This window comes from Dendrobates tinctorius, unplaced genomic scaffold, assembly GCF_039654945.1.
Source record: "Dendrobates tinctorius isolate UK_male_01 unplaced genomic scaffold, ASM3965494v1 ptg000070l, whole genome shotgun sequence".
Lineage (NCBI taxonomy): Eukaryota > Metazoa > Chordata > Amphibia > Anura > Dendrobatidae > Dendrobates > Dendrobates tinctorius.
The window spans coordinates 99,043,030-99,066,260 of NW_027361738.1; the positions used below are offsets into that span (position 1 = coordinate 99,043,030).

General features: G+C 53.6%; 1 protein-coding gene across 2 annotated transcripts in view; it reads right to left on the reverse strand.

Moving 5' to 3' along the window:
• Window positions 1–22,941, reverse strand: part of MINDY4 (MINDY lysine 48 deubiquitinase 4) — a 109,446-nt gene extending 86,505 nt beyond the window's left edge. Inside the window, exons 1-5 of one of the 2 annotated variants that reach the window (XM_073582202.1) lie at window positions 22,693–22,941; window positions 21,566–21,685; window positions 17,497–17,741; window positions 16,084–16,297; window positions 15,452–15,819 (exon numbers count right to left, since the gene is read on the reverse strand). In XM_073582202.1, coding sequence (XP_073438303.1) covers window positions 15,452–15,819; window positions 16,084–16,297; window positions 17,497–17,741; window positions 21,566–21,685; window positions 22,693–22,755 — 1,010 coding nt within the window. In that variant the 5' untranslated portion in view covers window positions 22,756–22,941. Of the gene's footprint in view, window positions 1–15,451; window positions 15,820–16,083; window positions 16,298–17,496; window positions 17,742–21,565; window positions 21,686–22,512; window positions 22,550–22,692 lie in introns of those variants that run through there. The other variant, XM_073582203.1, reaches the window with a different exon arrangement.
• Window positions 22,942–23,231: the final 290 nt, after the last annotated feature.

A 23,231-nucleotide genomic window follows, 5' to 3' on the forward strand; every position in this document is an offset into this window, starting at 1 on the left:
TGGGCACTCGACTATGGGATGGAGGATATGTATGATGGGTATATGGACACTCGACTATGGGATGGAGGATATGTATGATGGGTATATGGGCATGGGACTATGGGATGGTGGATATGTATGATGGGTATATGGGCATGGGACTATGGGATGGTGGCTATGTATGATGGGTATATGGGCATGGGACTATGAGATGAAGGATGTATGATGGGTATATGGACACTCGACTATGGGATGGAGGATACGTATGATGGGTATATGGGCACGAGCCTATGGGATCGTGGATATGTATGACGGGTATATGGGCATGGGACTATGGGATGGAGGATGTGTGATGGGTATATGGGCATGGGACTATGGGATGGAGCATGTGTGATGGGTATATGGGCACGGGACTATGGGATCGTGGATATGTATGATGGGTATATGGGCACGGGACTATGGGATGGAGGATAATTATAATTTGCTATAACTAACCACAGTTAGTTACTATGCCTGGGCAGCGCCGGGCTCTTCAGCTAGTGTGTGTATGTATATATATATATATATATATATATATATATATATATATATATATCACTGGGCAGAAGTTATAGGCAGGGGCAGAAAACGCTGCAGTGTCAGAAGTTTCATACATGAATATGATAATAGCTTATCTTTATTACTGAACAAAACAACAAAATACAAAGACCGCCCGTCGCCTCCATCATCAGTATCTGGTGACTGCCCGTCGCCTCCATCATCAGTATCTGGTGACAGATTGTCGCCTACATCATCAGTATCTGGTGACCCCCGTCCTCTCCATCATCAGTATCTGGTGACCGCACGTTGCCTCCATCATCAGTATCTGGTGACTGCCCGTCGCCTACATCATCAGTATCTGGTGACCCCCGTCCTCTCCATCATCAGTATCTGGTGACCGCACGTCGCCTCCATCATCAGTATCTGGTGACAGCCCGTCGCCTCCATCATCAGTATCTGGTGACAGCCCGTCGCCTCCATCATCAGTATCTGGTGACAGCCTGTCGCCTCCATCATCAGTATCTGGTGACTGCCCGTCGCCTCCATGATCAGTATCTAGTGACAGCCCGTCGCCTCAGTCATCAGTATCTGGTGACTGCCTGACACCTCCATCATCAGTATCTGGAGACCGCCCGTCGCCTCCGTCATCAGTATCTGGTGACCACCCATCACCTCCGTCATCAGTATCTGGTGACTGCCCGTCGCCTCCTTCATCAGTATCTGGTGACCAACCGTTGGGCTGGTGTACGGCTTTCCGTTGGCCTGGGGTGCGGCCCTCTTGGTGAATAGCTGTACACCTCTTTTCCTCCTCTTGCATTATCTCCATTTCAGGGTGGGTACTCCCATGTGCTCCTCTCAAGGAAGGTACTCCCATGTGCTCCTCTCAGGGTGGGTACTTCCATGTACTCCTCTCAGGGTGAGTACTCCCATGTGCTCATCTCAGGGTGAGTACTCCCATGTGCTCATTTTAGGGTGGGTACTCCCATGTGCTCCTCTCAGGGTGGGTACTCCCATGTGCTCCTCTCAGAGTGAGTACTCCCATGTGCTCATCTCAGGATGGGTACTCCCATGTACTCATCTCAGGGTGGGTACTCCCATGTGCTCATTTTAGGGTGGGTACTCCCATGTGCTCATCTCAGGGTGGGTACTCCCATGTGCTCCTCTCAGGGTGGGTACTCCCATGTGCTCATCTCAGGGTGAGTACTCCCATGTGCTCATCTCAGGGTGAGTACTCCCATGTGCTCATTCTAGGGTGGGTACTCCCATGTGCTCCTCTCAGGGTGGGTACTCCCATGTGCTCCTCTCAGGGTGGGTACTCCCATGTGCTCCTCTCAGGGTGGGTACTCCCATGTGCTCCTCTCAGGGTGAGTACTCCCATGTGCTCCTCTCAGGGTGGGTACTCCCATGTACTCATCTCAGGGTGGGTACTCCCATGTGCTCCTCTCGGGGTGGGTACTCCCATGTGCTCCTCTCGGGGTGGGTATTCCCATGTGCTCCTCTCGGGGTGGGTACTCCCATGTGCTCCTCTCGGGGTGGGTACTCCCATGTGCTCCTCTCGGGGTGGGTACTCCCATGTGCTCCTCTCAGGGTGGGTACTCCCATGTGCTCCTCTCAGGGTGGGTACTCCCATGTGCTCCTCTCAGGGTGGGTACTCCCATGTGCTCCTCTCAGGGTGGGTACTCCCATGTGCTCCTCTCCGGGTGGGTACTCCCATGTGCTCCTCTCGGGGTGGGTACTCCCATGTGCTCCTCTCGGGGTGGGTACTCCCATGTGCTCCTCTCGGGGTGGGTACTCTCATGTGCTCCTCTCAGGGTGGGTACTCCCATGTGCTCAGGGTTTGGCCTGTCCACCTGTTGTGACTATTAGGCCATGTACACACGTAGTTGGAAGGGCTGCGGATTAGCCTGCGGTTTCACAACTCTACAATGGAGGTGTGAAACCGCTGCGGAATCCGCACAAAGAATTGACATGCTGCGGATTTGAACCCGCAGCAAATGCACAGCATGTGCACAGCGTTTTTGGTTTTACCATTGCAAAGAATGGTACTGTAAACGCTGCAGATCCGCAGCAGAATCCGCATCATGTGCACATAGTCTTAGGAGGCCAGCTCTGCCTCCCGCGCTCAGCCTCCTATTCCCAGGCTGCGCCAGTTGCAGCGGTGCTGGGGGAGGCCGCACTATTCTTCCTTGGCTTCCTGTCTGCCATCACTCCTGGAAACACATGCTTGTCTTTATGAGAGTCCGCGGCGGGGGTGGGGGGTGGGGGGGCGGTCAGCCGGGCACAGATTTAGGAAGCAGTAAATGTGCCAAGTTGCCAGTAATCCCGCTGGGCACTATTCCGGGGTTATGTAAGGATTCCCTCCAGTCCCTTCCCAGAATTGTGTGCCCCTCACCCCATGTCCCAGCGGGCACAGCCTGGATCCGATACTCATGGCATCACCTGCCCACAATCCCACTCCCTGCAGCGCCCCCCAGATGAAAATAGCGCTGCTCATCCTGAGCCTCCTAATGCATGAAGCGAAGGCCAGAGAGAGTCCAAACTCTATATATCCGTCATCAACACAGGAAGACGGGATGGCAGACAGTCAGACACTTGAAGGCACTTTTATAAGCAAAGTAGTCACATTACTAAGAAACAGGGGAGCAGACATTAGACTTGGGGGCCACACATGGAAGTGACACTGTTCCCTGAAATACTTTATCTATTCCCTATGGTTTCCAGGATCTCGGCTTGCTGTCAGTGACTAGGAAGATCGCACAGCTGCACGGCTGTCATGTGCGGTGCGGTCTCGGTCCAGTAACAGGCGCGGCGGCCTCGGGCCAGCAACAGACGCGGCGGCCTCGGGCCAGCAACAGGTGCGGCGGCCTCGGGCCAGCAACAGGCGCGGCGGCCTCGGGCCAGCAACAGGCGCGGCGGCCTCGGGACAGCAAAAGGCACGGCGGCCTCGGGCCAGCAAAAGGCACGGCGGCCTCGGGCCAGCAACAGGCGTGTTGGCCTCGGGCCAGCAACAGGCGTGTTGGCCTCGGGCCAGCAACAGGCGCGGCGGCCTCGGGAAGGTAACAAGCGCGGCGGTCTCGGGCCAGTAACAGACACGGCGGTCTCGGGCCAGTAACATGTGCGGCGGTCTCGGGCCAGTAACAGGTGCGGCGGTCTCGGGCCAGTAACAGGTGCGGCGGTCTCGGGCCAGTAACAGGTGCGGCGGTCTCGGGCCAGTAACAGGTGCGGCGGTCTCGGGCCAGTAACAGGTGCGGCGGTCTCGGGCCAGTAACAGGTGCGGCGGTCTCGGGCCAGTAACAGGTGCGGCAGTCTCGGGTCAGTAACAGGTGCGGCAGTCTCGGGCCAGTAACAGGTGCGGCAGTCTCGGGCCAGTAACAGGCGTGGCGGCCTCGGGCCAGTAACAGGCATGGCGGTCTCGGGCCAGTAACAGGCATGGCGGTCTCGGGCCAGTAACAGGCATGGCGGTCTCTGGCCAGTAACAGGCATGGTGGTCTCGGGCCAGTAACAGGCATGGCGGTCTCGCCAGTAACAGGCGCGGCGGTCTCGGGCCAGTAACAGGCGCGGCGGCCTCGGGCCAGAAACAGGCGCGGCGGCCTCGGGCCAGAAACAGGCGCGGCGGCCTCGGGCCAGAAACAGGCGCGGCGGCCTCGGGCCAGAAACAGGCGCGGCGGCCTCGGGCCAGAAACAGGCGCGGCGGTCTCGGGCCAGTACCAGGCGTGGCGGTCTCGGGCCAGTACCAGGTGTGGCGGTCTCGGGCCAGTACCAGGCGTGGCGGTCTCGGGCCAGTACCAGGCGTGGCGGTCTCGGGCCAGTACCAGGCGTGGCGGTCTCGGGCCAGTACCAGGCGTGGCGGTCTCTGGACATGGGCTCAACCACACGTGAATAAATCCAATGGCAGTAAACACTGGAATAACAGCGAGCAGAGGTCTTCACAACTGTGAGGATGTAACACAGGAACATTAGGGAGGCAGAGGGTGACCGTGCACACACCCCTCACTATGGCCCCCGCAGGGGTGGTCCTCCATCTTTCCATTACTACAACTGGAGGACGAGATCAGAATTCTAGAAAAGCTGGGTGACTACTGCCGGGTGTCAGGTTGCCCATGCTGACCCTCCTCACCCGAAATCACCCACAGCTTTTCAAATTTCGCTGCCCTGAGCTGATCTTTTCCAGGAAAAATCTCTAGTGATAATCTGCATCTACAAACAGCTGTCACTGGTGACCAACAGGGAGCAGCGCTGACCCCGAACCCACAGTGTCTGCAGGAGAGGAATAAAGCAGCCTCATCAGTGGAGCAAGGCACAGGCAAAGCGGGAAGGTGAGCGAGAGGTGACATCTGATGGCCACTACAGGAATAACTGTGTACACACAACAGAAGTAATGTAATGTATGCACACAGTGACTGCACCAGCAGAATAGTGAGTGCAGCTCTGGAGTATAATACAGGATGTAACTCAGGATCAGTAATGTATGTATGTACACAGTGACTGCACCAGCAGAATAGTGAGTGCAGCTCTGGGCACGCCCAGGAAGAGGAGGAGCGTCGCAGCTGAGCCTCTGCAGGCTGGGGTTTTGCTAAGCTCCTGGGAAGGGAGGTTTTTTTTCCTGCAAGGACTTTCCATCTGCCCCCTTCCCAGGAAAGAGGACTTTCCCTGGGACTGAGCGCCAGGGCTGTGCCCCTGGCTCCCACCCCCCGGCAAGCCAGCTGGGGGTGGGGGGCCTCATCCACCACCAGGAGGCCCAAGGCACAGCCAGCCAGTCCCAGGGATGGGGAAAAAGCGGACCCCAGGGGGCCGCAAGGCTCCAGGGTCCGGGACCCCTGAAGTGAAGACTGTGGCGGGCCCTTCCCCCGGAGGTGCAGCAGCCGGCAGAGGTGAGGCGGGGCCCCCCCTTAACATCTGGGGCTCCATGGTTGCGGGAGAGCCGGCTACCACCTTCGCCTCCCGCATCCATGCCCACCTCTCCGAGTACGAGGAGGCCGGCAAGCAGCTCAGGAGACTCCGGGGGGAGTTGGAGGGAGCCCGGGTCATCAGTAAAAACAGGCTCCCTGCCTCAAAGAGAGCGGAGGTCGCCGCCACAGTCAAGCGGCTGAAAGGGGAGATTCGGGCCCTGGAGGGCCGGCGAAGTTCCATCATGGCCGGCAGCGGCCTCTTTGCTGAAAAGCTACAAAACGAGGACCGGTTCAGGGCCATGGCCGGTGGGTCTCCTGGGGGATCAGGAGGCCCCATCCAGGTGGTGGAAAGCGAGGAGGAGGAAGAGCAAGATGGCGCCCACACCACACCCGGGCCGCCTCCACCTGAAGACCTGGCGGACACCAGCGTGAGCCAGGTAACATGCAGTGGGATAGCCCCCGAGCAGGTGGCCCTCCCGCTGGACTCCAGTAACGCGGAGGAAAGCGGGAGCGAGGGGGAGGATGGAGGGAGCCGGAGTAGTTCTGAGGGGGGCTGCCTCATCCTTAAACAAGTACGGCAGACGGAATCCCCAGCACGGTTTGGCACGCTGTTGTTTGGGTATGAAGTCTGCCCGCAGGATGAGGCAACCGGGAAGAGGAGAAACAGGAGGCACAGGCGTAAGGCCTCTGAAGGCGTGGAGGAACAACTGGTTTTTGCTCCTCTTCCCGGGGCCCCTCTGTCCCGCTGTGTGGAACCCGCTACCCACCCCGCCTCGGGCCCTGTGGTGGGTCCGCAGCGAGGGAGCGGGGAGATTGATGTCTGTTGTGACCTGACTGTCGCATCTGGTGACAGTTCAGACCAGGGCAGCGACATGGAGGTCGGTGCTGGTTGTTGTGTTGGTGGTAGTGTCCGGGCTCAGCCCTCGGTGGCAGGGGGGGCTGGCCTGGCACCAGGTAAAGTTGGTACAGCCAGGGCCGCACCTCCGGCGGCGAGTGCTGGGGCTTGTGGACCCCCCACGTACGGATCCGCTAAGTCTGGATCGCTAGTGGGGGTCCAGAAGCCTAGGAAGGGCGAACAGAACATCAAGCAGCAGCTGAGGCGGTACAAAGTGCTGGTCGCTCCCATGTCAGCACCTGTGGTGAGAGCGGGGTCTCCAGCACGTCGACCCAAAACGGGGTCCGTGCAGGGGGCTCCACCGCTGCTGGGCGACGAGGGGGAGTGGCCGGCCTTGCCTGTCTCAAGTGGTGGGCATAGGGTGGCGGCGGTGGTCCGTGAGGGGGGTGTGGCCTCCCCGAATGTTGCCCGGCCTGCAAAGGCTGCGGCATGCGGGGGGGGGCATGTCCTCCTCGGCCGTCGTCCCGCCCGCTGCGTCCGCGTCACCCGGGGGAGGCGTGGCCTCGCAAGGGTTTGCTGCTCTGCCCGTGGTGGCCGTGACTAGCGGGGGGGGCATGGCCTCGATGGTCGCGGTTCTGCCCACTGTGCTCGCGTCACCCAGGGGGGCCGTGGCCTCACAAGGGGCCGCGGCTCTGCCTGGGGTGGCTGCGACCGGCGGGGGGGGCGTGGCCGCAGCGGGCCCGCTGCCCTCTGTCCCACCCACCCTTCCAAGTAATGATGTGCTGCCCCCAAAAGCTGGCGGGGAGTTGTCGGGGTCCCCGGCCCACCTACCTTCATCTGAGGGTGCGGGGGCTCTGGCGCTCCCTGGCAAGCCGGCGGCGGGGGTGAAGAAAGGTGCAGGGCAGGGAGCGGTGCCAGTGGCCGTCCCTGCCCAGAGTAAACAAAACTCGGAAAAAGAAAAAAAATGGAGCTGAAATCAGAAGCTGCTGCTGCTCCTAGGCCCAGCCAGGGCAGAGTGCATGATGTCATCAGCACTGAGGCATTTAAAGGGGCGGCGGCGCTCCTGGACAGGAGCTGGAGTAGCTCCCAGCAACAGAGCTCAGGGCCCCCTGCAGGCAAAGAGAGGAACTGCACTGGTTTAGTAAATGTAAATAATATTACTATGTTCACCAATTGTGCGAGTGAGAGTGAGTACGAAAGCGGAGTGGACATATTTGAGGAGATGTTTGCTGAAGTGAATGGTGATATGAGTGACATGGATGAGGGAGTGAGTGCTAGTGTGAATGTTGGTGAACGTGCTGGAGTGAATGCTGGGGTGAATGCAAATAATAAAAGAGTGAATGGGAGAGTGACTGGGAGGACGAATGAGGGTGCTAGCACAAGTGGTGGTAGTGGTGGGAGGGCTGGCCCGACTGCCCCTCCAGCCGCGAGACCCCAACGCAATTATGCGGGGGCCGCGGCTGGGGGTCGGGGTGGTTCTGGGGGGGAGGTCTACTCGCCTCCGAGCTCCAGGGACGGCGTTTCGCACCGCCGTTTCCTGGAGGCTCTCAAAAGGGGAGATAGCTCAATAGTAGTAGAGGGGAGGACAGTGGACTTGTCTTTCTGGATAGAGAGACACGGCCTTGCTGCCTTCCAAAATCAAAGGGAGGGAGGGACTGTTTGGTCTCTCCCCACAGCCGGGCAGGGGCCGCCAAGAAGGAATGTGGTCCGTCTTAGGTGGGGTGGCAGTGAAGCTCTGCCACCTAGGAGCAAGGTGGTGGAGCTCCTCCTTAAGATGGGCTTCGGGGCGAATGACATCTTTGCCCTGATACATCCTTCGGCGTCCCGCTTCTTCGACGTCAGCTTCGTGCGGCCAGAGGGGCTTGAGCTCTTTTGGTCAAATTACGAACTGGTGCGAGATGAGCCCGGATGGCGAGACTTCGTGGCTCAAGCGGTGTCTCGCCAAAATTCCGTCAAGCGAGTGACCGTGGTTACATGTAACGAGTCTCTCGCAGGCGTGGACATCATGACGTGGCTTTCCCGTTACGGGGAGGTCACCGAGGTCCCAAAAAAGAACAGGGACGAGTTCGGCATCTGGTCGGGGGGCTGGACCTTCATGGTCAAAGTGAAGGTTTCCGGCGGCACGGTCACCCACATCCCTTCCTCGGCGTTCCTGGGAAGGGACAGGATCCTGATCTTCTACCAGGGGCAACCGAAGGTCTGCCACAAGTGCGGCGACCCCACCCACTTCAGCGCCAACTGCAAGGTGCAGAAGTGCGCGTTGTGTGGTGGGGTAGGTCACCTGGCCGCCTTGTGTAAGGATATTCGGTGCCACCTGTGTGGTGACCTAGGTCACCCTCTCAGCCGCTGCCCTCGCTCTTTCTCTAATGCCGCCGCAGGCCCAGTGGGGGGAGACCGTGGGGGGGCAACCCCCGGTGGCGCTTCTTCTGCTGTGGCAGGTGGTGGCGGAGGAGGAAGGGCTGAGGGGTCAGTGAGGAAGGGCAATGCTGCAAGGGGCCCCGCGTACCAGCGGAGGCAGAAAAAGCGCCAGGGAGGTAAGGGACAGGTGGAGCCTCGGGCAACCGGGGTGATGCCTGCTCCTCCCTCCAGGCCCATGGCCAAAGCCTCTGAGGCCCTGGGGGAGAGTGCGGTGAGTGAGGAGATCAGGAGGATGGAGAGAGAGGAGAAAGCGGCTGACTCGGACAATTCCTCTCAGTATGAAAGTGTTGATGAGGAAGTCCAAGAGCAGCCTACAGCATCAGGTGGCAAAACCAGGCGTGCCAAGCGCAAAACGGGGGGGAAGAAGGCTGACAAGCCTTCAAAGTCTCCCCTGCCCCCGACCACCAGGGTGCACACGGAAGGGCCCGCTGACCCCCCTCTGATCAGACTCTCCAACCGGTTCAGCGCCCTCAGAGGTTCAGATGATGAGCCGCAAGACGAGGGTGCTGGGCCGGGAGCAACACCGGAGGGTCCTTCAGGGGTTGGCGGAGTCCGTCCCTCAGGGGGCACTATTCCTCCTGAGGGGGGATAGACCTGGAACCCGGGGGCGAGGACACCAGGGGGGGTGGGATGGACACGTCGGGAGCTTCCCTGAAAAGGAAGGTGTCTGACCCCTCCCCAGGTGGAGGTGATAGCGGGGTAGGGAAGAAATTGGCCATCCAACTCGATCACCCATGATGGCTGAACTCGCCCCGTTGACGCTAGCGTCCATTAATGTCACCAGCATCAAGTCAGATGCGGCTCGCTTTACGGCCTTTGATTTTTTCTCCCGGATTGAGGCATAAATTTTATTCTTGCAACAGACCAGACTAACAGACATGGGGGCCATCTATAAAGCACGGAGGGAGTGGAGGTGCGGGCCCTCATACTGGTCTCTTGCGGCCGAGCCGTATAGCGGGGTAGCAGTCCTTTTTAAGACTGCAGCTGTTGAATGCCGACGGGTTACTGAGTTGGAAATGGGGAGGTGCCTGATCCTAGATGTCTTCATGAGGGGACAAGAGCTCCGGCTCATCAACATCTACGGCCCGCAGTCCAAGTGGGACCGCAAATGTCTCTTCCTGAGGATCAAGCCCTTTCTTTTTACGAGCCGGCAGGTGGTCTCCAGTGGGGACTTCAACACCATTACGAGGTCCCGTGACCGGGGGGGTCCTGGAGATCGCCTGGCTTATAACAGCGTCGCGCTTAATAGCATAGCTAGTGAAGCTCGCCTGGTGGATGTCCACATCCGGCACACCCCAGGCCACGGGGGTTTCACCTACCATAGGGGTAGCAGTAGGTCTAGAATAGACAGGTTTTTTTTAAAGGAGGACGCCATCTTTTCTGCTGTGTCCGCCGTTGAGGTGGAGTTCTCCGATCACTGTCTAATTTTCTTTTCTCTGAATGTTGCAGAGACTCCTCAGATGGGAAGAGGGCTGTGGAAGCTCAATTCGTCCCTGCTGGAAGAAGCGGAGGTGAGACAATCCTTCGAGGACTTTCTTCAGAGCCAGGTACCGCTGTTGGATCTCTGTAGTAGTAAGTCAGAGTGGTGGGAGATCTTCAAAAAGCGGGTGGCGGGGTTCTTCCGTCAGCTCTCGAACCTCAGGAGTCTGAACAGGCACCGCTTGTACCAGGCCCTGGGGAGGAAACTCGAGCAGCTTGTCTCGACTGGAGGTGACCGTGAGGAAATCTCCAGAGTGAAATCTTTGCTCAAGAGGTGCCAGTATGATAGGCACACATCTTTAGTTTTTGAGAGGGACTTCGGGAAGTACCGCTCGCCCGACCCTTACAGAAACTGTAAGATGTCAGTGAATTGTAAGATGGTAACAGGACTGATCGACAGTACGGGGTCCCTGAACAGATCCAAATCAGGGATCCTGGAGGTGGTCAGATCCTTCTACTCACACCTCTTGGAAAAGAAGGATCTGGAGCGGGACAGGATGTCGGCTTTCCTGGCTGAAGCCGTCCCTGAGCCAGGGGGTGACCCCTCTCTTGGTGTTTTGGCAGAAGAAATCAGGGAAGAGGAAGCGAGACTGGCCATTGATGGGCTTCGGCCCAAGAAATCGCCAGGTCCGGATGGCTTAACATCCGAGTTCTATAAGACTTTTAGGGACTCCTTGGTCCCCCTCTTGACGGGTATTTAATGAGTGTCTCTCCTCGGGCACTCTTCCCGACTCAATGAGGAAGTCAGCCCTCATTATTCTGTCAAAGGGTAAGGATCCGTCCCGTATCGAGAATTGGCGTCCCATAGCGCTTCTCGATACGGACCGGAAGGTCCTGGCCAAGGTGCTGTTTAATCGGTTGGTGAAGTTTGCACCCCGGCTCCTTTCAGGGGCCCAGCATTGCTCTGTTCCAGGCCGCAGTACTTTTAGTGCTGTGCTCGGTGTCCGAGAGGCAGTGGAGCAGGGTAGGGCAGGTCACTGGAAGGGGTACTTGCTGTCATTAGATCAAGCGAAAGCCTTTGACCGGGTCAACCACGAGTACCTCTGGTTCGTCCTTTTGAGGTATGGTCTGCCTGGGAGGTTTGTAAAATGGTTAGAGATCTTGTACCAAGGGGCTGAGACTTTTCCGCTGGTGAACGGTTGGTCAGGTCGCCCTTTTGAGGTGGGTTCTGGGGTCCGTCAGGGCTGTCCACTGAGCCCGCTTTTATACGTGTTCGCGATCGATCCCTTCCTAAGGAGGGTAGATCGTGGACCGTTGGCGGGAGTCGGGATGGACCAGGCGGGCTCTGGGTCCTCTCTGAGGGTGGTGGCGTACGCCGATGATGTTTCCCTTTTCGTATCTTCGAGAGGGGAGGCGGACTGGGTCATGTCGGAGGTAGTGCGCTACTCGGAGGCATCCGGGTCCATGATCAACCAGGATAAGTGTGAAAGTCTCTGGCTGGGAGGGGGAGATCCTAGTTTTGATCTGACGGACACCCTTCCAGGGCCCCAGGCCACCGCCAAAATTCTAGGCATCGAATTTGGCCCCGGGGATTACCCCCAGCAAAACTGGGAGGGCAGACTTAAGATCGCCGCCCAAAAGGTGGACCAATGGAAGGGTTGGTCTTTAACCCTGAGGGAAAGGGTTGCCCTGGCTAAAGGCTTTCTGCTACCTTTATTAATATACCTGGGCAGTGTGTGCATCTTGCCGGAACCTCTTTGGACACGGGTCTATAGCCTGTTCTTCCAATTGTTATGGGGGAATAGGCTTAACCTAATCAAGAGGGAGGTTACATACCGTACGAGGAGACTAGGCGGGTTGGGTATGGTCAACCCGGTGGTGTTTCTAGTAAACACCTCTCTTAAGACTAACATCTCCAACCTCTGGCTAGAGAGGGCTCCTCCGTGGGTAGTCTCCTGCAAGGGTTGGCTTTGGCCTTTCTTCCAGGAATGGGAGACAGGAGGGCGGGTGAAGGTCCTACGTACACCTCATGGGCATCTCCCGGCTTACGCTACCCCGGTTCTGAAGGTGATCCGCCGGTGGGGTTTGGGAATGTGGGAAATCAGGACCATGTCGAGGCAATGCCTTGACAGGAGGGTCCTGTTGACCCATTTCCAGAAGCCCCTGGCCCTTAAGGATTGCCCAGACCGGGATCTGGAGGTCGGGCTGGGGCTTTTAAATTCTAAGCGGATCCCCATGAAGTTTTGGGACTTGACCTGGCGCTGCTTCCACGGGAGGCTGTATGTAAAGGATAACTTGAAGTGCAGGAAATCCGATGATCGGGGTTGCCCTCGTGAGGAGTGCGGCGACATGCTGGAAAGCATGGAGCACTTCCTGCTTCATTGTCCCTTTAATGCAGAGGTTTACAACAGGGTGGGTGCTTCCATACGTTGGCCGCGGCTGGCGTCCCTCTCCTATGCCGAGTGGGCCTATGGAGCGTTCAGAACCCTGGGTGGCCGGGACCCGTGCACTTTATTCCTAGTCAGTGTAGTGGTTAGGTTCTATACTTGGAATGCACGGTGCCTAGTTTCGACGCGGAAAAAAACCCTCCCAAGGGATGAGGTGGTAGGAAACATCTTGGGTGACCTGGTGAAGGTCTGTTCTTTGGAGTTCGAAAGGTTGGGTGTGAGGAAGGCCTCTTGGCTTTGGAGAGGCCTCTCCTTTTAAAAAAATGCACTCAAGGGAGAGCTAGCTCCGTGTGAATGAGGGTAGGGATAGCATAAGTTTCACTGGGGGTGTTAGGGACAGAAGTAGGGGCAGATAGGGACAGGGAGGGACAGGCACTGAGGGACAGATAGAGAGTTAGCTATGATAAGTTAGGTAGAATAGGGACAGTTAGGGACAGATAGGGACAGTTTCTTTAGGGACATAAGCAGGGACAGTCTTAGTTGTTGAGGGACAGGGTGAATGAGTTAGTGAGGGACGGGGCCTCTAGAACTCCTTTTCCTGGTGGTGGGCTAAAGCATGCCACTCTAGTCTTTTGTTTTGGAAACATAGAGCATTGATGGATATTGGGCTTGCAGGCACTGAACTTGGGCCTGTAAGTAAAGTTTCGAAGGGTATGGTGTATTTAGTAATTGTTATGACATTATATTTAATTGGCCATCTTGTATTGTGTTATATTGTATTGTATGTTATTATGTGTTGTGTATGTGTTATTATTTTCTTTTAGTTAGAGGGCATGGGAGGGTATAGTGAGGTTGGGAGGGGGGTGAATGGGGGAGGTGAGAGTGGGAAAACTCAAAGGACCTCAAGTCAAAGGCAAGTGGAGATATCATACCATGGACCATGGAGGGAGAAGGCATGCTGGAGCACATCGGAGGCAAATGGTGGGGGTTTTTTTTTTCTTGAGGGGCATAAAACTTTCGTGCTCTTCAAGGTACATGTGATAAGGCCACGAACTGTTATGGACCTTGTGGAGTGATAGGCCATAGACGTATATGGACCTGTGGTGAGGAAAAAAGGTGGGGGGGGGGAATTTTGAAAAAAAAGGGATAGGGGTGTTAAGCTCGGTGAGGGGTTTTCTTTTTGCCAAGTTAATGGCTAAAGTTACTTTTGAGGCAGTATGGGCCGGAAGTATTTATTTCTTTCGTTATTTGTATATAGGTATGGGTGGGAAGCGTGAATGGGGTATGAACGGGTATGCATGAGGATGAATGGATTATATCTGGGGTTTTATTTTTATTTTTTAAATTGTATAGTGTTGGTGGAGAGATCCTGCTGGGGGCCTTCTAAGCTGGAAAGCTTGCGGACCACAAAGGACATTGCAAGTTTTGCACAGGCGTTGTATGTTTCTGTATGGTTTTGTCTTGGTTTTTAGTTCTGGAATGTTGTTTTTGTCTGTCTTAGGTATTATGTATTGTGTTTTGATACTTTTATAATAAAAGAGATACAGGATGTAACTCAGGATCAGTAATGTATGTACACAGTGATTGCACCAGAATAGTGAGTGCAGCTCTGGAGTATAATACAGTATGTAACTCAGGATCAGTAATATAATGTATGTACACAGTGACTGCACCAGCAGAATAGTGAGTGCAGCTCTGGAGTATAATACAGGATGTAACTCAGGATCAGTAATGTATGTACACAGTGACTGCACCAGCAGAATAGTGAGTGCAGCTCTGGAGTATAATACAGTATGTAACTCAGGATCAGTAATGTAATGTATGTACACAGTGAGTGCACCAGCAGAATAGTGAGTGCAGCTCTGGGGTATAATACAGGATGTAACTCAGGATCAGTAATGTATATACACAGTGACTGCACCAGCAGAATAGTGAGTGCAGCTCTGGGGTATAATACAGGATGTAACTCTTGCATGCTCTTATCATCTCCCGCCTCGACTACTGCAACCTCCTACTCTCTGGCCTCCCCTCTAGCACTCTGGCTCCGCTCCAGTCCATCCTACACTCTGCTGCCTGACTAATCCACCTGTCTCCCCGCTATTCCCCAGCCTTCCCCCTATGCGAGGCCCTTCACTGGCTTCCTATTGCCCAGAGGCTCCAATTCAAAACCCTAACCATGACATACAAACCCATCCACAACCTGTCTCCTCCATACATCTGTGACATGGTCTCTAGGTACCTACCCGCACACAACCTTCGATCATCTCAAGATCTACTTCTCTACTTCCCCCTTATCTCTTCTTCCCACAACCGCATACAAGATTTCTCCCGTGCTTCCCCCATACTCTGGAACTCTCTGCCGCAACACATCAGACTCTCACCATCAACGGAAACCTTCAAGAAGAAACTGAAGACCCACCTGTTCCGACAAGCCTACAGCCTGCAATGATCCTCGGTCTACTGAACCACAGCACGACCTGCTCTACCCTCTCCTACTGTATCCTCACCCATCCCTGTAGACTGTGAGCCCTCGCGGGCAGGGTCCCCTCTCCTTATGTACTTGTGTGTCCCTTGTCTTACACATGTTTATTGTACTTGTCTATATTTCCCCTTTTCACATGTAAAGCGCCATGGAATAAATGTGTAATAATAATAGTAATAATAATAATAACTCAGGATCAGTAATGTAATGTATGTACATAGTGACTGCACCAGTAGAATAGTGAGTGCAGCTCTGGAGTATAATACAGGATGTAACTCAGGATCAGTAATGTAATGTATGTACACAGTGACTGCACCAGCAGAATAGCGAGTTCAGCTCTGGGGTATAATACAGGATGTAACTCAGGATCAGTAATGTAATGTATGTACACAGTTACTACACCAGCAGAATAGCGAGTTCAGCTCTGGAGGATAATACAGGATGATATTTGGGATCAGATAAGTATTGTATATAGTATATACCATGTGTCTTATGAACCCACCTTCTGGAAGAAGATAAGCCGTCTGGTTTTTGCAATGGCTTTTGATGTTTTTCTTGTTCTGCTCCTAATGAAAGTTTCATTCTGAAGTCCCTGTAGGGGTCCGCCCCGGTCTCTTCCACTTCCCCGGTGGACTTGGGCAGCTGTTTAGTAACAGGCAGGAGGGTCGGGCTCCTGGGCGTTGAGTTTATCGTAGTGGCAGCCAATAGTTTGGCAGAGAATTCCTTGCCCAGTTGCAGTGCAGGGCTCGGGGGGCTTTTCGTCAGCTCGCTGGTCATTGCTTGTTGGCCATTAGTCAGGGGATTGTCTTTGGCTTGGACAGATTGATGAGAAGCAGAGGAACGTCGCTGCGCCTTCTTTTTCAGAGGATCCTATGGAAGAAATAGCCATGAGAAGGTTTTATAGACAGCAGGTCCTTGCTGCGGCAGCGTCTGGGAGTAAATCTGCTAATGTAGTGTCGGGGATGTCCTGGGAAACCCGTGAAGGATGTGACTGCGACGAGTCTGGCGTCATCCTCCGTGCGAGCCGTATTTGTCATTTGGCTTCCCCCCTCAAAAAAACTCCAAAACATAAATTGTGAAAGAACTTTCCAGGACTTGTGTCCCCCGCGAACGTTTCCTGGCAGCGGCACTCACCTCCTGGGCGCTGGCTATAGGACCAGACATCATCCCCCGTACGATCCTGCTGGATCTGGGTCTCGGAGCCTCGGCTGGACTCTCTGGTGGTCCTGACGTCTCCCTCTTCGGCTCTCTGGTTAGGACGTTTCCTTCTTTTTCGGACTTTCTGAAGTCGTCGTTTACGGCTCTGGGTCGCTCCTTACGGTTGTACGCTGGGTTATGACTTCTTTCCCTGTAAGACGTGCAGACGTTGTGTGAGAATCCACGTATCGGCGAGAGCGACACCACCACAGCGGTCAGATCCAGAAAAGAACAAACTATTAAAATTATTTCATCCGTACGGCAAACACCATGAAGCAAAAAAAGCCAGTGAGATTTTCGATCACCTCCCCCCAAAGATGCAATAAAAAGTGATCAAAACAATAAATCTGCACCCAAATGTTATTGAGAAAAAATACATATTGCCACAAAAAAAAAAGAGAAATAAGCCGACAACGGAAAAATGAGGAGTCCCGGAATGTGGTGAGACATGGAAAGAATGTTTAAAAAAAAAAAAGAAAGTGGATAACAATTTTTCCATTTTTTTTTGCGCTACTTAAAAAAATCTCCGTCCTGAGAGTGACCTGGCCACTAAAAGAAAAGTAGAAAAAATAAATAATGATAGTGCTGGCACTGTGGGGTTTTCTTCATTGCAATTGGAATTGGGATGAAAAAATTAGTTATAGAAAAAGGGAAGAAAAAAAAACAAAAGCCACAAAAGGTGACAGGAAGAGGTAAAACTGGCAGACGTTTAGTTTTCTGATATAAAGCTAAAAATCCAATCTGCGGACAGTTCCTGCACCCACCTCTGGGTGATCTGGGGGTCCTAGGGGGTGGGTATCATAGCCCACCTGGAAATCTCTGCAGGAACTGACATCCTGAGGATTGCAGCCCTTAACGGTCAGATCTCCCGTGGGCCACGATGAAAGTCTAGATACCCGCAGGAACAAGTGAATAAGCGTCAGTGATAGGCGGTCATAGAGGAGCGCTTAGGAAGCAACCCGGGGGCAGACAAAAATGTCAGGTCTCCACCGCAGCTCCAGCCGAAAACCTCCAATGGAGGATAGGAGCAATGAGAAAAAGAAAACGGTCTTAGGAGCGCAGGAAAGAGACTCAGACAAGAGATGGGTTTAAACCACAACGTGTTTCGCCGGGGTTCCGTCTTCATCAGGTGGAAGACGGATCACCTGATGAAGACGGATCCTCCGTCGAAACGCGTTGTGGTTTAAACCCATCTCTAGTCTGAGTCTCTTTCCTGCGCTCCTAAGACCGTTTTCTTTCTCTCATAATACTCGCAGGGTCACTCATCAGGTCAGGAGAAGAAGCGACCATCAGCACATACAATACCAGCAGTGGCCACAGGGTGTCAGTAGAGGGCGCAGCAGCCGCTACCTGCGGATTCGGAGGGTGGTACTGGAGTCGGACACGGCGTAGCTCTCGCCGGCGTCCTCGTCGGAGAGGTCATACACGTCTAGGTGGGAGGCCTCTGACTCCTTCCTCCGATTTCCTTTGATAAATATCTTGGTGGCCTCCATGCCGCGGTCTCCAGTCATTTCCCGCTTTTTATTTTTATCAAAACTTTCAAGAAAATACTTTGTGATGAGCTCCAGGAGGGTCTTCAGGGGTCTGTCAGACAACTATGAAAAAAAAACATTAAAGGGGTTTTCCAAGACTTTATTGTTTATCATCTGTCCTTAAGAAAGCTGCACTACCACTCACGGCCACTACATCACGTGTGGCGCTATGCTACTTCCTGGCAGATGAACCAGCTGATTGGCATAGTGATTAACTCTGAAGAAAGGTCATCAATACGGATTGGCGGACTCGTGGAAGTTTGGATCAGGAGAGTTTGGCCGAACTTTAAAAAAATTTAAAAAAAAGTTTGGTTCAGAAACGGTACCCAAACTCGAACCAAAACCAGGACCCCTTTCAAATGAATGGGGGGCCTGAACATCCAGCGTTTCCCACGCTGTCATCTGTGTGACAACTCAAAATACATTGGCTATGATTGGCGGCAAACTTTACACATTCCCGCCGGAGGTGAAAAGGTTACAGCCCGTCAGGCGTCGGCTGATGAGTACAACTCTCATCATCATACACCTGGTCTCTCTGATAGTAGCGAGCAGGGGTACGCTGATGAGAGTATTCACCAGCTGACATCTGACCAAAGTAGGAAATATCTCAGTGAGATATATAATTAGTGCAGTGCGTGTGTATTTTACTGTACATGTATTTAGCTAACAAATCAAAGAAAAAAAAATGGTGTGGGGTCACCTTTTACTAACCAGCTGAGGAAAAGCTGACAGCTGGCGGCTGGTGTTATTATTCTGGGAAGGGGCCAATATCAATGAAGCTTCCCAGCCTATTAATATCAGCTCACAGCCATCTGCGCAGCCTTTACTTGTTAGTAACAAAAAAATATATATTTTTCACTGAAAAATGTTGTCTCAACCCCAAATTTGTTCATTATCACAAGGATAGCAAGTGAAAGTGGTCCTCAAAATTTGTTGATCAATTTCTCCTGAGTGCTCCAATACCCTATATGTGGAGGAAAATTACTTTTGAGGCACAGTGCACAGCTCAAAGGGGAAGGAGCCCCATATTGGAGTTCAGATTTTGCTGGACTGGTTTGAGTGGGCCATATGACACTGGCAGAGGCCCTGAGGTGCCAGAACAGCAGAAACCCCCATAAGTGACCCCAATTTACAAACTACATGTCTCAATGAATTCATTTAGGGGTGCAGTGATCATATTGACACCACAGGGTCACAGAATTTTATACTATTGGGATGTGAAGAGAAAAGTCATTACATTTTCACTACCAAAACTTTGTTTTAGACCCGGATTTTACATTTTCACACGGGAAAACGGGCAAAAATGGCGCCAAAATTTGTCCCACAATTTCTGCTGAATGTAGAAATACCCCGTGTGTGGCCGTACAGTACTGATTAGCCACACGGCAAAACTAGTGAGGAATGGAGAGCTATTTGCCTCCTGTTGCAGAGATTTTCCTAGAATAGTTTGCAGACTCTATATACAATGCCCCTAAGTGCTAGAAAAGCAGAATCCCTCCTTCAAGTGACCCCATTTAGGAAATACTACACCGGTAGATAAATTTCCAAAGGGGTAGAGGCGATTTCGACTCCATAGGTGTTTTCCAGAAACAAGCAGCAGTGGATATTGCGGAGTTAACACTGCAAACTGCTGTGGTGGTGCCCAGTTCCTTACAGTGAGCAGTAAGTTGTGCCCGGCTCATGTTTCTGGAGACATGCACCCGTATGTGGTTTAGACACACTGGGGCTCAGAAGGGAGGAGGGCATTTGGATTTGGGAGCGCAGAATTTGCCGAAATTTCTTTTTGGGGAGTGAGGAGATGACGGACCTGAGTGGGGACTTGCTTTTTTTGTGGATTGAGCTGAAGCTTTTCTTGGGAAAATTTTACATAACGTTTGGGATCACATTTATCCTGAGCTCTATGTTGAGCACTTACTTTGGGGTTTCCATCTAAATCTCCGAGTGACGTGATTCCGATGAAACTCCCTAGGGATCCATTCACTATAATAAGGCAGCAGAGTTACTCTGGCCTCTGTTCAGTGCTGTCCTTCTTTTCAGAAGTGCACAAAACTGTGGCTGACGGCACTTTTATGCAATCCTAAAAAGACGGACACCAGCGGATCACAGGTCACAAGGTGTCAATAGTGCCTCCATCTGCCTCATTATAGGGTATCATCGGCCAGAGGTTCCGTCTGAATCACCTGCTTTCAGAGATTTACACAGAAACCCCGATGCAAGTGCTCAGCGCAGAGTGCAGGATAAATGTGCGATCTTTGTGAGGCAGAATGAAAAAAAATTAACAACAGGTGAAGAATTGGTTTTATTTTTTACGCCGTTCCTCGTGCGGTATAAGTAATTGGGTGACTTTATTCTCCGGGTCGGTGCGAATACAGCGATACCAGATTTATATCGGGTTTTATGTTTGGCTGCTGTCACACACTAAAAGACGCTTTTTTTTTTCACATCACCATATTTTGAGAGCTAGAATTTTTCCATGTTTTGGCCTACAGAGTCATGGGATGTCTTGTTTTTTGTGAGACCAGTTGACGTTTTTATTGGTACCATTTTCAGACACATGACATTTTCTGATCGCTTTTTCTGATTTTTAAGGGGTAGAATGAACAAAACCAGCAAATCAGAAGGTTGGTTTTTTTTTTAGTTTTTTTTTTATGCTGTTTCGCATGTGGTAAAATTGATAAGACAGCTTTATTCTTCGGGTCAGTACGATTACAGCGATATCCAAGTTATAGTATTTTTGTATGTTTTGGCGCTTTTACGCAATAAAAAGTATTTTATAGAAAATAATAGTTATTTTTGCATCGCTTTATTCTGAGAGCTATAACTTTTTTATTTTTCTGCTGATGGAGCTATATGGCGGCTTGTTTTTTGCGGTACCATATTTATTTACATTAATCTTTTTGATTGTGGTTTATTCCATTTTTCGACCGGTGGTATGATGAAAAAGCACCATTCTTTACCTCGTTTTTTTTTTTTTAGGGTTCACTAAAGGGGTTAACCGGTGGGACAGTTTTATAGGTTGGGTGGTCCTGGACCTGGTGATACCAAATAGGTGTACTTTTATTGCTTATTTTTTCATAAAAATATTTATTTATGGGCAAAATATATTTTTTATTATATTTTTTTTTACGAGGTCCCTCCATGGGACTGTCACTTTCTGCAGTCTGACTGCAGTCATAAAGCAGGAGCAATGTACGAGCAACGCGTCAGAACTGTCAGTGCTGCACCGACACAAGTAGATCATGATCTAGCTAACTTGCTGGTGCCTGTTGACCGGGATGCCATCATGACGACATTGGGCAACCATGGTAACGATCGGACCCCTGCTTTGAAGTCGTGGGGGTGCCGATTGGAGTGCAGATAGGAATCCCTCTCTCTGCATGCCTGCTAAATGCTGCATGCTGTCAGAATCAGCTGACACCTGACAGCGATCGCGCGCGGCAGCCTGTGTGCGCACAAAATACCAACCGAGCTGGACGTATATATACATCAGAGGTCGTGAAGGTCTTAAAATGGGGGACCACCCCAAAGAAAAAATGAAGTGGGGTCCCACTATATTGAATAACCAGCAAAGGCTAAGCAGACAGTTGTGGGTTGATATTAATAGGTGAGAAGGGGCCATGGATATTGGCCCCATCCCAGATAAATAACATCAGCTCTCAGCCGCCCCAAAAATGGCGCATCCATAAACTGCGCCAATTCTGGCGCTTTGCCCTGCTCTTCCCACTTGTCAGCTGTTTTTTGTCCGCTGACATCAAGCCCAGCTTCACCCATCTCTAGTCATCCATAACCAAGTGGTGGACAATCCCTTTAAGGTGCGGTTTATTATGATGGAATGTGAGGTTTGATATCGGAGTATTTGTCGTCAGACCGTCTGTTCTGCCAGTCACCTTATTCTCCCTGTACAAGGCCTCCAGGTGCAGGACGCTCCGCAGCTCGTTCCTATTATTGATACTTTGTAGGGAGCGAGGAAACTCCACCTCCAGAGCAGCGCTCGTCCTCTTCAGCCCCTGGGCGAGAAAACAGGGAGAGGAAGGGAGATCATTACAGAGAGCACCCTAAACGTCAGGACTCACATCTACCTGAACCCAGGGGAAAGACACAAGTTATAAGTGACGCAAGCTCATCCCGACGTTGGCACACCGACACTCGGGGTGCGGGAGGATGCCGCTGACGCTCGAGGTGACGGAGGACGCCGCTGACGCTCGAGGTGACGGAGGACGCCGCTGACGCTCGAGGTGACGGAGGACGACGCTGACGCTCGAGGTGACGGAGGACGCCGCTGACGCTCGAGGTGACGGAGGACGACGCTGACGCTCGGGGTGACGGAGGACGACGCTGACGCTCGGGGTGACGGAGGACGACGCTGACGCTCGGGGTGACGGAGGACGACGCTGACGCTCGGGGTGCGGGAGGACGCCGCTGACGCTCGAGGTGACGGAGGACGCCGCTGACGCTCGAGGTGACGGAGGACGCCGCTGACGCTCGAGGTGACGGAGGACGACGCTGACGCTCGAGGTGACGGAGGACGACGCTGACGCTCGGGGTGACGGAGGACGACGCTGACGCTCGGGGTGACGGAGGACGACGCTGACGCTCGGGGTGACGGAGGACGACGCTGACGCTCGGGGTGACGGAGGACGACGCTGACGCTCGGGGTGACGGAGGACGACGCTGACGCTCGGGGTGACGGAGGACGACGCTGACGCTCGGGGTGACGGCAGGACGCCGCCGACGCTCGGGGTGACGGAGGACGACGCTGACGCTCGGGGTGACGGGAGGACGCCGCCGACGCTCGGGGTGACGGAGGATGACGGGGTCGGTCATTATACTGGACCTTTCCTGTAATTATCTGGGCTTTCTACCGCTCACATACAATGGCGGCCACCAGGGCGTGCGCTTTAGAATACACACATTTATAAAGAGCAGCTCCCGTGACACCACAACTCCCAGCATGCCCTGACAGTCTTCGGTAGGTGATGCATGCAGGGATCTGCAGTGTCACTAGCACACGTACCTTCCTGCTGAGAAACTCCCTCACCAGAGACGACGCCACGGCCTCTGTGAAGCTCTGCTCCATGCCCGACGCTCCCCTCCCGGCCCGGGCCGCTCAGCACCAGCTCCAGGCTGCCTCCATCCCGGCATGCACTAGGCCGCGGCCGTGTGTCGCCTCTGTTGTCATGGTAACGCGTGGTCTCACTTCCCCTCGGCGCGCAGAGCGGGGCGTGCTCGCCATCTAGCGGCCACATCTGAGAATGCGCGGCTCCGGCGCCTGTGATCGATGATAACACTGTGATAGTGATCGCTTCAACGGGTGACGGTCAGGTGCAGGTCTCCTGTCCCTCTGCAAGAATAGACATCTTACAACATTAGACGTTCTCCCTGCACTCCACACCGTGCTTTACAAGCCTCCCTCCCCCCTACACCGTGCACCGCTGGCGCACCCTCTACACTGCGCACCGCTGGCGCTCCCTCGCCCCCTACACCGCGCACTGCTGGCGCTCCCTCGCCCCCTACACCGCGCACTGCTGGCGCTCCCTCACCCTCTACACCGCG